The following is a 12,978-nucleotide window of genomic DNA, read 5'->3' as shown; positions in this document are numbered from 1 at the left end:
CAACCGTGGGTCCAGAAGCAGCACAGAAACAAAACGTGTTCAGGGAACCATGGGTTAGTTGGGACCATATGCTGTGCCCGAGGCACACAGTGGTAAGCAAGCAGGCTGGATAGAGAAGCCGGCCGAGCCTGCAGAGTGGGCCTTGGGAGCCGGCCCTCCAGAGCAAGGACACGTTCCAGAAGACGCTCATGTGGTGTAGCGTCGGAGCAGCCGGCCGTCAGTTAACATGGGGGGAGAGGAAGGAGGCGATGTGCCCAGGTGTCTGGCCCGGACGGCTGGAGGGATGCAGGCCTGCACTGCGCCAGGGCGGACAGTCCGCTAGGGACTGGAGCACGGACGACACCGACGAACTCAGTTTGGGGAAGATAGTTTGAGCCTCCTGGAAGACATGGAGATGCGTTGCGGGCAGGTGGACAGTTGCCCAGAGTAGTGGGGCAGGGCGTGGCAGCGGCGGTGGCAGCCTCGGACACCGGTGAGGCAGGCATGGTGTGTCGGATGGGCAGGGGACCTAGGATGAAGCTGTGGCAGCACCAGCAAGTAAGTATGCGATGAGCAGAGAACATGGGAACAGGATGAGGCAGGAGAGTGGGAGGGAGGAGGTCGGGGCTCCCCCATGGGGCAGGTGGCAGGATTACTGGAACCGGCCTGGGACCAGCCAAGATGAGGCCATCGCTGGGGTCTCAGCCAGAGCTCTTGCTGTGAAGTGACGGGGTCGGAAGCCGCGGTGCAGGGACCGGTAGGAGAGCGAGAGAGAGAACCGGCGACTCCAGGGAGAGCCGTGCGTCTGCGTGGGCTGGGAGCGCCACGCGTGTGTCCTGTAGCTGTCCCAAGTTTAGGAAGAGGAGCACGGGAGGATTTTTTTTTTTTTAAATACGATGAAAATGCATACTTAAAATTGAATAAAACGTGTAAGTTGAAGTCTCATTTCCAGCCCCCTTTCCCAGCCACAGTGGGTAACCTTCATTAGGTGATTGTCCGTCTGTAGTTTAATACGTGTTTGCTTTTACCCAGATTGAGATCAGCTGAAATACTGTTCTGCACCATGTTTTTTTGGATTCAAAGCATATAATCTTGATTATTTCATCCCTAAATACTCAGTATGAGCACAAGTTTTGTCAGTGTTTGTTGCTTAAAGAAACTGACAAGGAAACATAAATTATATATATTGGAATTTTTTAACTGCTTGTGAATTTTATTTTGATGCTTGCAAGTACTAGTCAGTGTTTGAAAAGCCAGTGCCGCTGCACTGATAAGTGGCTCCAAGTAAGTCCAGTGAGCCCGTGAGCCCCATTCTCCTGTCCTGCTTTCTCTCCCAGTGTTCCCTGCTTCCTCATGTGCATGGATAGGCAACGGTATATAACCTTCCGTTTAAAAAACGGGGGTGGGGAGTGCCTGGGTGACTCAGTTGGTTGAGCGTCTGCCTTAGGCTTGGGTCATGATCCCAGGGTTCTGGGATTGAGCCCCATGTTGGGTTCCCTGCTCAGCAGGGAGTCTGCTTCTCCCTCTCCTGCTCCCCCTGCTTGGGCGCACTCTCTCACCCTTTCAAAAACATAAGTAAGATCTTAAAAAAAAAAGATTTATTTTAGAGAGAGTGAGTGAGAGAAGGTGCAGAGGGAGAGAAGCAGACTCCCTACTGAGCGCAGAGCCTGATGTGGGGCTCGATCTCATGACCCTGAGATCATGACCTGAGCCGAAACCAAGAGTTGGACACAACCGACTGAGCCACCCGGCACCCCCTCTGTGACCTTTCTGAGCATACCTTTAAGAAGACACTGGGGCTTCAGAACTTATGATTTGCTCATTCATTTTGGTATATAAATTTCCAGTTTTCTTTTAAAAATTTGGCATGCTTTTAGCTTCTACCGACAGAAAATAATCCAAGGCCGCTCGGCAAGTCCGTTTTTCAGGTATTCCTTTCTGATTACTAAAAATCAGAGCCGTTTCTGTCTGTCGCGCTCTCTGCTCCTGCGTGTGAAGGACATGGTGTTACCTGCTTTCCGTGAGGCTTTGTTCTTGTCTCAGCAGGTTAGCAGAATAGTGAAAAGTCAGGAAGAAATAAAATGGAGCCAGTGATGGAGACTATCAAAATCAAAGGCTGTGGAAATGTAACTCCTAACTCGTGATGACCAGGGGACCAGGGCAGGAGAAGGGGGAGGGGTCAGGACCTTGGGGGGCAGGGTGAGGCTTCACAGCTGCTTTCTACCGAGAGTCCTCCTGCAACCACTGGGACGACCATGTTCGTCACTTTGGGAGCTGAGTGTCGCATCTGAGCCAGGGGACTTAATTTAAAATTGGACTGAGTGTGGATTTTGATCAGTAGTGTCTGGCGTGTATGACCTGAACCTGTTCCCCAGGTCTGAGCCTTTTGTCTAGAAAAGACGAATGTCCGCATTTTCAAGCACTATGTGAAACCAGGTTCTTAACCTGATTCTGATGGTTAAATGTTGCTTTTCTGGTTCTCAGTCCGAGGAATGTCAAACAGAAGCACGAATCTGTTTTGCTCGGACTTCTGTTTTATTACAATGAGAGAACTCCAGGGATGGGCGTATCTGTTCCCTTCCAAGAAATACTTCAGACTTTTATCCTAGTAACTAGAAGTCACTTTCCTATGTTCGGCTTGCCATGTTTCTTAAGTAAACCTCTTTTCTAAAGAGGAGAAAGTGGTGCTGACCGGGCGAGTCACTCGTGGACCGCGTTTGGGGCCGGTTCTGCTGCCTTTGGTGCTGCCTACAGTGGGAACGCAAACACGGTCCGCATATGAACATGCTTTTGGAATCTTAAACTTTGGAATTTCCTGTCGAATGTTTATCTGAACTCCTAAGTTTAAATTTGGTTGATACTTTTTCACTTGAATTCTTTTGTCCAAAGATAAAGGTTTTTCTTTGAGTAAGCATAATTGTGAAATCTTAGAAATTCGCCAAAGCAGTGTATCGTAGAGTGGTTTGGGCTGTTGAATTTATTGTAAGAAACACTTACATTTAACCAAAATGATGGGAAATAAATACATTCTCTTCATAGGTGAACAAAAGACAGTTTGGGATCTATGAAAAACGTCAGGGACTTCAGACTCAGACTTGCTTTGATGAAGGAGGAGTTACAGGAAAAGTGAGCCAGTGGGGGTCTGGAGTGAGGGGCTTGTAGCTGAGTGCAGGTAAGGCAAGGTGGTGATCCCTCCACTGCCAGGAGCCCACTGCCAAGATCCAAGAGGCTCTGCGGTGACCAGCTCCTCCTGACCGGGGACTCGAGAGTGACCGGCTCCTCCTAACCCGCGGGCATGGGAATGGTGGGCTCCTCTTAGCTGGGGGCTCGGGAGGGACCAGCTCCTCTAGCCGGGGGCCATGGGAGTGATGGGCCCCTCCTAGCTAGGCGGGGACGCAGGACTCCCCCAGGAGGCTCTGTGGTGGTCAGCTCCTTGTGGCTAGAGCATGTCAGAATTTTGGAGCACCGTTTCACTCCTTCTGAGTATCCTGTGTCCGCTTGCTATGATTTGACTAGGTATTTCATTCAAAGCCAGAGAGATTTGTTCGTAATCGAAAGGCTTTTAAAAATAAAACACTGAGGGGCGCCTGGGTGGCTCAGTGGGTTAAAGCCGCTGCCTTCGGCTCAGGTCATGATCTCAGGGTCCTGGGATCTAGTCCCGCGTCGAGCTCTCTGCTCGGCAGGGAGCCTGCTTCCTTCTCTCTCTCTGCCTGCCTCTCCATCTACTTGTGATTTCTCTCTGTCAAATAAATAAATAAAATCTTTTAAAATAAATAAATAAATAAATAAATAAATAAAACACTGATATTCAACTCTCCTGGACCCACGGTCCAGGACCCTTCCAGGGTGTCTGCGTAGTGGCCCTCTGCCCTTCTCGTGGCTCTCCTTCCTCCCCTGCCTGAAATCCCACCACAGCCTGGCTAGCCCCTGGCTGCTCTCAGTTCACTGTCCTCAGTGGGCAGGATGCCGCGCCCAGTGGTGCCTTCTCCGTGCACATTCGGTGGTCGCAGGTCCCGCTCTCCCAGGCAGTTCTCCCGCTGCCTCCCCAGTATTCCTTGCCCGTCCTGTCTGCATTTCACTTCAGCGAGGCTGGGACGGATCAGAGGAGGACGCCCATAAACACTCACCGCACGTCTCCCACTGGTCTGGGTCTCTGCTGGGCAGCCTTTCCTCTCCCCGTGGAGGAGCCGTGCGCTCCCAGGACGGCCGCCCTCTGTGCCACCCCGTGCTCTGCTCCCAGGGGCTCCGAGTGGCCGCCCGGTCAGTCCTCCCCTCCCCTGGGTTCTTACCACAGAGGGCTTTTCTCGACCCGGATCTTCCTCTTTCTCTCACCCCCCACCCCTTACTCAAGGCTTTGCTGCTCCTCCCATGCTCTGCTGACTCCTGTGCAAGTCAGGCCTCCACCCGCTGCTGCTCCGGGACGGCCGTGCCCACGGCCCCCGCTGCCCTCCGCCTCAGCGGGCCCGCCTCTCCGTGAGCATCAGCGGCCCGCGTGACTGTCCTCCTGGGAGCATTGGACTCCTGACACAGTCCCTTCCTGGTTTCCTCCTGCTCGCCGGCCGCTCCCACTCTGTGCCTCATGTCCCGCGTGTTGGGCGGCAGAGCCTCACCTCTGTGTCCCTACGCTCAGCGCCGCGTGGTTTGCCTGCAGTAAGACGGCCCTCCTGCCTCCGCCGCCGTCCCCTGGAACCCCAGCAGCTATACCGTCTACCTGATGCTGCCACGGCCTGTCTTTAATGCCCCACTCGGGGCACAACCTGGACTGGACTGTCCGAGCTCCCTCCCACACACGTCCGGCCCAGAGCCCTGCCGTCCTCAGGAAATGCTGCCTGTCCGTCCCTTACTCCGGCCGGAGCTCTCGAGCCCTCCTGGGCCTTGCTCGCTCTCGGACCCATTGGCTGTCCTGTGCGGCCTGTCCGGAACCGGCCAGCGCCTGCGCCCTGGCCTGCCTGCATTAGGGCCGTGCCTGATGGGTGCCCCCTCCCCTCCTTCCCCATACAGGGAATCCTTTAAACTGATGAAGGGCACAAGTGGTGTGTTGGTTACTTGTGTTCCATTTTGAAAACTCTCTCTTGGCCTCAGGTTCTGTAATATGGGTCTTGATTGAGACCCTCCTGTGGCACTCTCCAGCTGTGGGCCTGGAGCTGGCTTCCCACCGCTCACCTCCTCCTCCACCTCACCTCCTCCTCCACCCCGCTCCAGCGCGGCTCTCCGGGCTTTCTCCGACCCTTCTGAGCCCGCCCTCTGGGTCAAGCACTGCCGGGGCTCCCTGTTCAGGGACCTCAAAGTCTGTAGATGGACGACTCCCAGCGCCTTCGGGATAAATTCGGACTCCTCACTGTGGTGCGCGGGGGCCTTCCGTCTCGCCTCTGCCCCCGCCCAGCCTCCCTCACCCTGTCCTGCACAGCGCCTGGGTCGCAGCCCACTGACGCCCTTTTCCGCTACCAGACACCTTTGTGCTTCTGTGACGAGGCTCTCCCCGGCCAGACAGCCGCTTCCTGTCTGGGATTCAGCCGTGCCGCCCTCTCCTCCCGCAGACCTCTGGGGCCACATGGCCACCTCCCGTCACAGATGACCTCGACGCCGCTCCCATGGTAGCTGGGGTGTTTCCCGCTTGGAGCGCTGACCACACAGGGGTCCCTGCGAGGAGCACCCCGAAGGGGCCAGGCACGCCTGTCCTGGGATGCGCTAGAGCGGACGAGCGGCCAGCTCTGGAATGGACAGTGGCTGCCTGTCCGTGTGCAGCCCAAACTCACTCTTTGACTGGGCTCATCCGCAAACAGCAGTGCAAAGGTAAAATTTAAATATGGAAAGAAATCAGCCCAAATATATAGCCAGGCCCCCACGAGAGAAAAATACCCTTCAGTACAGAAACAGAAGAGAAACCCAGTGTGTGGTCAGCGTGAGTTGGCCTGGTTCCCTGGCCTGCGGCGCTCCAAGCACCAAGCATGCAGGGACAGTGGGAAACTTGGCTCCTGCACTGGGGGGCAGCAGGGACTAATGTGTCCAGAGGAACTAGAACTAAAATCAGACTCGCTGTTTGGAGCGGGGTTCAGATGAGGCTCCCCACGGAAGGTCTCTGTCCCCGGTACACTGGGGCTTTATAGGAAGTCGTGGGCCTCGGGAGGGTAGGAAGCACTGCCTGGGCTGGGCCACACTATCGGGTGACTCTCCCATGGGATCCACATCGTCTGTAAGGAACAGGCAGCAGGAACCCTCAGTCACCGTGGAAACCTAGCTCTGGCCTCGGGCCTTGGGACGCCTAGAGGGGCAGCCGCTGGACACCAGGGAGGGAGGGACGCACCAGCAAGAAAAGCTGCTCAGGCTGAGCTGGAAACCAGATCCGACGCTCCGAGTCCGCACCTACGCAAGTATGCCTTGACTCTGTCTGCAGGTCAGCAACGGTCAGAGTGAGTCTGTTTAAATGCTTAAACAGATACATGAACATTGCAAAGAGAAACAGGAAGTGGTAAAAGAGGAGCAGAAGGGAAGCAAGGGAAGGAGGGCACGAGAAAACATCCTACAGTTCAGTTACTGAGGAAGGTATCGGCTAGCAGGATAAACTTTGCCCCCGACATAATCGGACAGCAAAGCAGTGAACTGACCCAGATTGCGGCACCAGGCCCCGGCCCGGCGAGCCCCCCCGGCCCCCCCCATCCCCCCTTGGACTTGCCCGCCACGTGAGTGATCTCGGATCTCACCAAGACTGGTTTGGATCAGGTTCTCTTTCACCTAAACACGAGCGGTATTTTCTGACGAGCGGTATTTTCTGATAGGAGATCTCGGTGACTAGATGCAGATCTCTCCGTGTTAGGCATTGAAGGTCGCTGGTTATTTACAGCAGGAGATGGAAATCAGAGTATTTGGCCTAATTCACTTTGGCACATAGGAAAGGAGTGTCTGTGGCTCAGGAAAGAGCGGGAGCCGACGGGAGAGCAGGGCCCCCTCCACGCCGCTTCCCGGCCGGGCCTCCAACCCCGGTGCCCGCTGGCTCCCTGGGACGGGGCGGCTCTCCACGCCACCTGGGGCAGGTCTGAGGACACGTTTGGATTGTTCTCATTTAGTTTTACTGTCCTTTCTTTGTGGCTCTGCCTTGACACACTCAAGTAAAGAGTTGTCAGGGTTCTGGAGCGGGAGCAGCCTCGTCTGTAGAGAGCCGTGTGTGTGTGTGTGTGTGTGTGTGTGTGTGTGTGAGAGAGAGAGAGAGAGAGAGAGAGAGAGAGAATCATGGTGAAATATATATAAAATAAAGGTAATGTTGCAGCCAGTTGATTGACCACCTGGATGACTTCACCTCCCTTGCGCCTAGCCCAGGCCCCCTGGGTGGCCGCGCTCAGCTGTGAGACCTCCCCGCACCGCACCGCACCCCCCCCCCCGCCCCATTGCCGGCCAGTTGCTCTGTTGTTTTCAGTGATGCTCTGGGGTATCAATGTCTCTACAAACTAAACTGATCCAGTTCTGGCTCCTTCTTAGGAATGGTACAAAGTCAGTTTTCGGTGTGTGTCCTGATCCTGGGAGGGCTCCATCACGTCCTCGTCTTCCTGTGCACACAGTAGCCTGCCGCTAGGCTGCTCTCCACCCACTTGACCTTCAGGACAGCCCCCTCTGCTCTCAGGAGCACCTGCGTTTAAACCTGGCCTGTAAAGTCGTTGTCTTTGGGAGGAGAGTAGGAGTTACCTCTTTTGCTGCCCCCCCGCCCCACCAATCTCTGCACCAGGCCTAGGGACAGCTGCAGCCTTGGAATGACACCCCTGGTCCAGGAGCTGAGCACTTGGTGGAAGGCGGGCGGCACTGCTCGTTCCTGGGGCGTCTTGACTTGCTCTGCCTCTTGGGAGCGCGCCCAGCAGCACTAGTGACTGGCACTTCGTACGGGCCGCGGGGTGGTGGTCGGGCTTCTGGGCTTGCAGTAAACGACAGACAGGCTGGAAGCACAGGCCGTCGCCTCTGACTGCCACGCGCAAGGTACTGGAGGACAGAGCTGCTTACGGGAGAGGACGAGTGTCCGGCAGATTCCTGCTGCTCTCGTGGCCGCCGTGGTAGCCGCAGGAGGCGGCACGGGATCTGCGCGCTAGCACCGCGTGGACCGCGGCCGCCCTCGCCGGCGTGACTGCAGACGGCGGCCAGCGTTGGCTCGGGCCGCTCTCGGCTGCGGGCGGCTGCGGGTATGGCGGGGGGTGCTTGCACGCGTGCACTCGCCTAAAGCTTAACTGCTGGTAGTAGATTTGCACATGTTCTATGGCCGCAAATGATAAAAAAGGCCAGTACCTATATATATTCCACACATTTATGACCTGCCGTTTTCTTAAAAATGTTTTTTTGTTGTTGTTGTTAAAGATTTTATTTATTCATTTGACAGAGATCACAAGTAGGCAGAAAGGGAGGCAGAGAGAGAGGAAGGGAAGCAGGCTCCCCACTGAGCAGAAAGCCTGATGCGGGGCTCGATCCCAGGACACTGGAATCATGACCCAAGCTGAAGGCAGAGGCTTTAACCCAGTGAGCCACCCAGGCGTGCCTTTTTCTTAAATTTTTAAAAAGATTTTATGTGAGAGAGAGTATGAGTGAGAGAGAGGGAGCAGAGGGGCAGAGGGAGAGGGACAAGCAGGCTCCCTGCTGAGCAAGGAGCCGACATGGGGCTCAGTCCCGGGACCCCAGGATCGTGACCTGAGCCAAAGGCAGACGCTTCACCAACTGAGCCACCCAGGTGCCCCTTTCTTAATTTCTTGACATTTTCTAGGCTACTTAGTTCATCTGTCGGTTTTTTCAAATTGTTGCACATCTCCAGAAGATTTTCCGATGTGTTTATTGGAAAAAATGCAGGTAGAGGTGGAACTGCACAGTTGAAGCCCTGGCGTTGGCGGATCAGCCCGTTTCGGTTCTGTCATGGCTCCGTAGGCTTTTGTGCACCAGCCTTGCGAAGTCGGATTGCCGGAAATGCTGTGCGTTCCGCGATCAAGTTCCCTCTGTGTTGCAAAGGGTTAATTTACAAATGGACTTCAAGTATGCCACTTGTTAGTTAATTTTCTAGCGTTGCTTAAATCAACCACTCTCTGTACTTTGAATGTCAGATTGTTAAGTGAACCTTTATTCCCTCCTTTGTCCTTTGAAGAGAAAACGCTTAGAAATACGGAGATTCGTGGACAGAAGACGTTACTTATTTCCGAGGAGTTTTGCTTATTGAGAAACTGACCAGAGAGTGTGTGTCCACTTCTTGGAGCCTGCCTGTGCGTCGGGCCCCAGGGCGGTGTTCAGTAGTGCGGGAGAGCGACCGCACAGCAGGGAGGGGAACTGGCATCCCCTCAGGGACACTTCCCCCAGAAAGTTCTCTGAGTGCAGACGTAAATCTTCCGCGTCCCTTGCCTCACGGGCCTGCCAGCAGTTGTGAGAGGTCCGTTTCACTGGGTTGATTTTGAGCCCCTTGAGGCTAACGGACCAGCTTTGGGGGCTGTCAGCCCCTTCCTGGGGCTGCCCCAAGCCTGTGGGCTTCACAGGCTCCAGGAGCTGGCTGAGGCAGGACAGGAGGCTGGAGACGAGCAGTGGCCTCTGCGGCCTGGCGTTCTCCCCTCAGCCGAGGTTCTGAGCCGCATATCTGCGAGGTGCCAGAAAACCTCCCTGGCCCCTTGCGTGTCAGACCCCGCACTCGGAAACACACTTGGGACTCGGGCAGGTCACAAGGAGGGAGCTTGTGTGCCTGCGGGACTCTGGGGGTGGTGGGCGGGTGCGGAGGCTAACACCCCCTGCCCCCCTCCGGTTTTGTTGCCACCCCCCAGGAGTTCGCGGCACTTACCAAGGAGCTCAACGTCTGCAGGGAGCAGCTCCTGGAGAGAGAGGAAGAGATCGCAGAACTGAAGGCGGAAAGGAACAACACCAGGGTCAGTAGGCTTGTTCTCGCCGTTGGCATGCTGGCAGGGGTCGCCTGGGGAGCACGGCTGCTGCCTGTAGGCTCAGGGCGCTTCCGCTCGACCTGCTTTGAACACTCTGTTGACATTTCCCCGTAGAGTCGACCCTGATGGATGAGCTCAGCAGGCTCAGACCATGTTTGGGTCGTGATGAGAACTAACGCTGTTTTGACTCATTCTGGGGGCGGGGGGGCTCTCTCATTTTAGACTGAATTGAAGGGATTCTTGTTGGCCTGGCTCGCGGTTAAAAGGGGTTTTTGCCCCCCAGGGAAGTGTGAAATCCTAAGTGCTCTTTCAACATGCTTTTGCCTTGGCCTGTCCCACCAGCTGCTGCTGGAGCACTTGGAGTGCCTCGTGTCCCGGCACGAGCGGTCGCTGCGCATGACGGTGGTGAAGCGGCAGGCGCAGTCCCCGGCGGGCGTGTCCAGCGAGGTGGAGGTGCTCAAAGCCCTCAAGTCCTTGTTCGAGCACCACAAAGCCCTGGACGAAAAGGTGCCCGAGCCCCCGCGGCTCCCGGTGTGCGCGTGCCCTGTGTCAGGGACACGCTTCGTGCGTGCGTGTGTGACTGCAGTTCACTTTTACCCGCGAGCTCCTGTACACACCTTTTCTGTGAGAGGACAGACGTCTGTGTGTCACAGCGTGGCGGTTGGCACAAGTGTCTTAAGACTTACCGTATGCTGTATATTGATTTGTCATGGGTGATGTAACTTATTTAGGGGAAGATTTCTCTCAAATGCCAAATTTAAAGCTGTTACAAAGTAAGTTTTTTTTCCCCCAAAGATCTTATTTATTAGAACAGATGAGCTGGGCGGGGTAGCGGGAGAGGGAGGAGCAGGCTTCCCGCTGAGCGGACAGCCCAGTGCAGGACTCGATCCCAGGACCCAGGGATTATGACCTGAGCCCAAGGCAGATGCTTCACTGACTGAGCCACCCAGGGGCCCCAGCAAGCCAGTTTTCGTGACATTAACATCAGTGAAAGACATTGAAGCCTTTCTGTCATGTTACCTTATGCAAATGGGTCCCAAGGGTGACTTTACATTAAGAAGCAATTAAACAAAAACACGTACACACTCAACCCCCCTGTTTCCAGGTGAGGGAGCGGCTGCGAGTAGCCCTGGAGAGGTGTAGCTTGTTGGAAGAAGAACTAGGAGCCACCCACAAAGAGGTAAGCTGCGTCAATCACCAGGGAATTTGATTAGAGGGACTCGAATTTTTATCCCTTGTTTTCATAAGAAGCAGGAAGCCTGCAGTGCCGGCCGTCAGGTGTCACTGGTCTTTCTGACCAGCGAGCCAGCCTGTCGGGCCACTGCAGTGACCAGCACTAGGCTCTTAGCGCCGGGTCACACGGTCCCTTATGTCCCCATCGTCCAGTCGAGAGCACTGACCTAGTTGCTGACTAGTTGTGTTCAGGCTAGACAACATCACCGTGTGTGCTGCCCAGTCCCGTGTTCACAGTTTGTAGTTGCATCTTTCCGAGAGGAATGTCTCTTTATCTCCTCACTCTGTGTTCAATTCTTTGCTTTTAGCTAATGATTCTTAAAGAACAGAATAATCAGAAAAAAACGTTAACCGACGGACTGCTTGACATGAACCACGAGCAAGAAAATACTCCGAGCACAAACGGAAAGGCAAGTCCTTAGTGTCTGTGTCTTTCCCCGATGTCCTCTGTGTGCTCCCGAGGGCCGTGGGAGCCGACCCTGGCATAGATTGGGCCACTTGACTCTTTCCGGGAAGGGCTCTGTCCCTTAACTCACCAAACAAGGCTATTCAAGGATTTTCCCCCCCCAGAGATCTTCCGACGGTTCTTTAAGCCACGAGGAAGACCTTGCCAAAGTCCTCGAGCTCCAGGAAATCATAGACAAGCAGTCAGAGGAGCAGAGCCAGATGAAGGAGCGCCTGGCCGCGCTCTCCAGTCACGTGACGGAGCTGGAGGAGGACCTGGACACCGCCAGGAAGGACCTCATCAAGTCTGAGGAGGCCAACACGAAGCTGCAGCGCGATGTCCGTGAAGTGAGTGACGGGCTGTCGCCGCGCCGTGGTCCAGCTGAGCGCGGGGGCTCAGGGGGACCCTTGTGTGTGCACGGCTCCCCTCGGCAGAGTCGGCCGTCTGGATCTCTCCTCCATCACGCTTGTGTTTCGCTCTGGTGCACGCGTCTGTGTCTGTCATGCCGCTAGTCCGTGCGCTGATGTGGGCCTCACACGGCGGAGCGTGCGCGCTGGCCACCGTCCGAGCTTTCCGACCCGCCGCGCCCAGAGGGCTCATGTGCTCTCGGTCGTCGGTGGTCACGCCCGCTGGGCAGTGGGCCTTGCTCACACTTGGGTCCCCAGGATCATGCTGTCAGACCCGGTAGACGGGTACTCGTTTCCGGCAGCCGCTTCCACATGTGCAGTGATTTATGGGAATCGAATCATGTTTACAAAACAGGTAAAGGGCAGGATGCTTTCTCTGGCGCCCCCACCTGTCGCTCCCTCTACGCTGTCCCTGTAGACAGACAGTCATCCGTCCCCCCACAGCCCGCCGACCCCCACCCCCGGGCTGCAGGAGGATCTGTCACACCCTCGAACGTGGTCACACAGGCTTCCTTTCTGCGCAGTAGCGTAGCCTCATTTCACCCAAGAGTTTAAAACCAAGAAAGATATTTGTGGGGACCATATGGCCTACTTAGTTATATTTTTCTTTGGCAAGGGTAGGAGCTTCGGTACCTGAGTTTAGTGCGCAGAGAATTGCGACGTTACCCTTTTAAGACCCTCACTTGAAATACTAAGACTTCGCTGACGTACGCTCAGTAAACAGGGAGGACCTAAGATGAATCTTTAGGGTGGGGGACAGGAAGGCGGGGCGGAAGGTTCTGGGCCCACTTCCTGCGTCAGACGCCCCAGGGTGGACTTCGCTGCGGGATGGGCCTCAGACGGTGGCTTCCGGTCACAGCAGACGTGGCGTTTCGCTTCTGTTTATCGATAGCAATGCCCCAGTTCTGTGGTGGTTGGCTGCGGTTTCATCCAGCCTTTACACAGGGGAACGACGGCTGCGGCCCCTGATCCGTCTGGGAGAGGCCGCCGCCTGCTCCGTGGAAAGCCCGCCGGTGTCGGGGCCGGTAGAGGC

The 12,978-nt window shown here is 55.6% G+C and overlaps 1 protein-coding gene across 8 annotated transcripts in view; it reads left to right on the top strand.

The window, feature by feature from the left end:
* The window catches only part of PPFIA1 (PTPRF interacting protein alpha 1), a 79,376-nt gene that overhangs the window by 21,375 nt on the left and 45,023 nt on the right, over positions 1-12,978 (top strand). For all 8 annotated transcript variants that reach the window (XM_044260007.1, XM_044260002.1, XM_044260000.1 and 5 more), the window contains exons 3-7: positions 9,747-9,848; positions 10,203-10,367; positions 10,966-11,040; positions 11,402-11,503; positions 11,664-11,885. In XM_044260007.1, the coding sequence (XP_044115942.1) occupies positions 9,747-9,848; positions 10,203-10,367; positions 10,966-11,040; positions 11,402-11,503; positions 11,664-11,885 (666 nt within the window). The remainder of the gene's footprint in view (positions 1-9,746; positions 9,849-10,202; positions 10,368-10,965; positions 11,041-11,401; positions 11,504-11,663; positions 11,886-12,978) is intronic.

The sequence above is a fragment of the Neovison vison genome, chromosome 7 (genome assembly GCF_020171115.1).
Source record: "Neovison vison isolate M4711 chromosome 7, ASM_NN_V1, whole genome shotgun sequence".
In the NCBI taxonomy this organism is placed as follows: domain Eukaryota; kingdom Metazoa; phylum Chordata; class Mammalia; order Carnivora; family Mustelidae; genus Neogale; species Neogale vison.
This window is presented reverse-complemented; position numbering and strand designations above follow the sequence as displayed.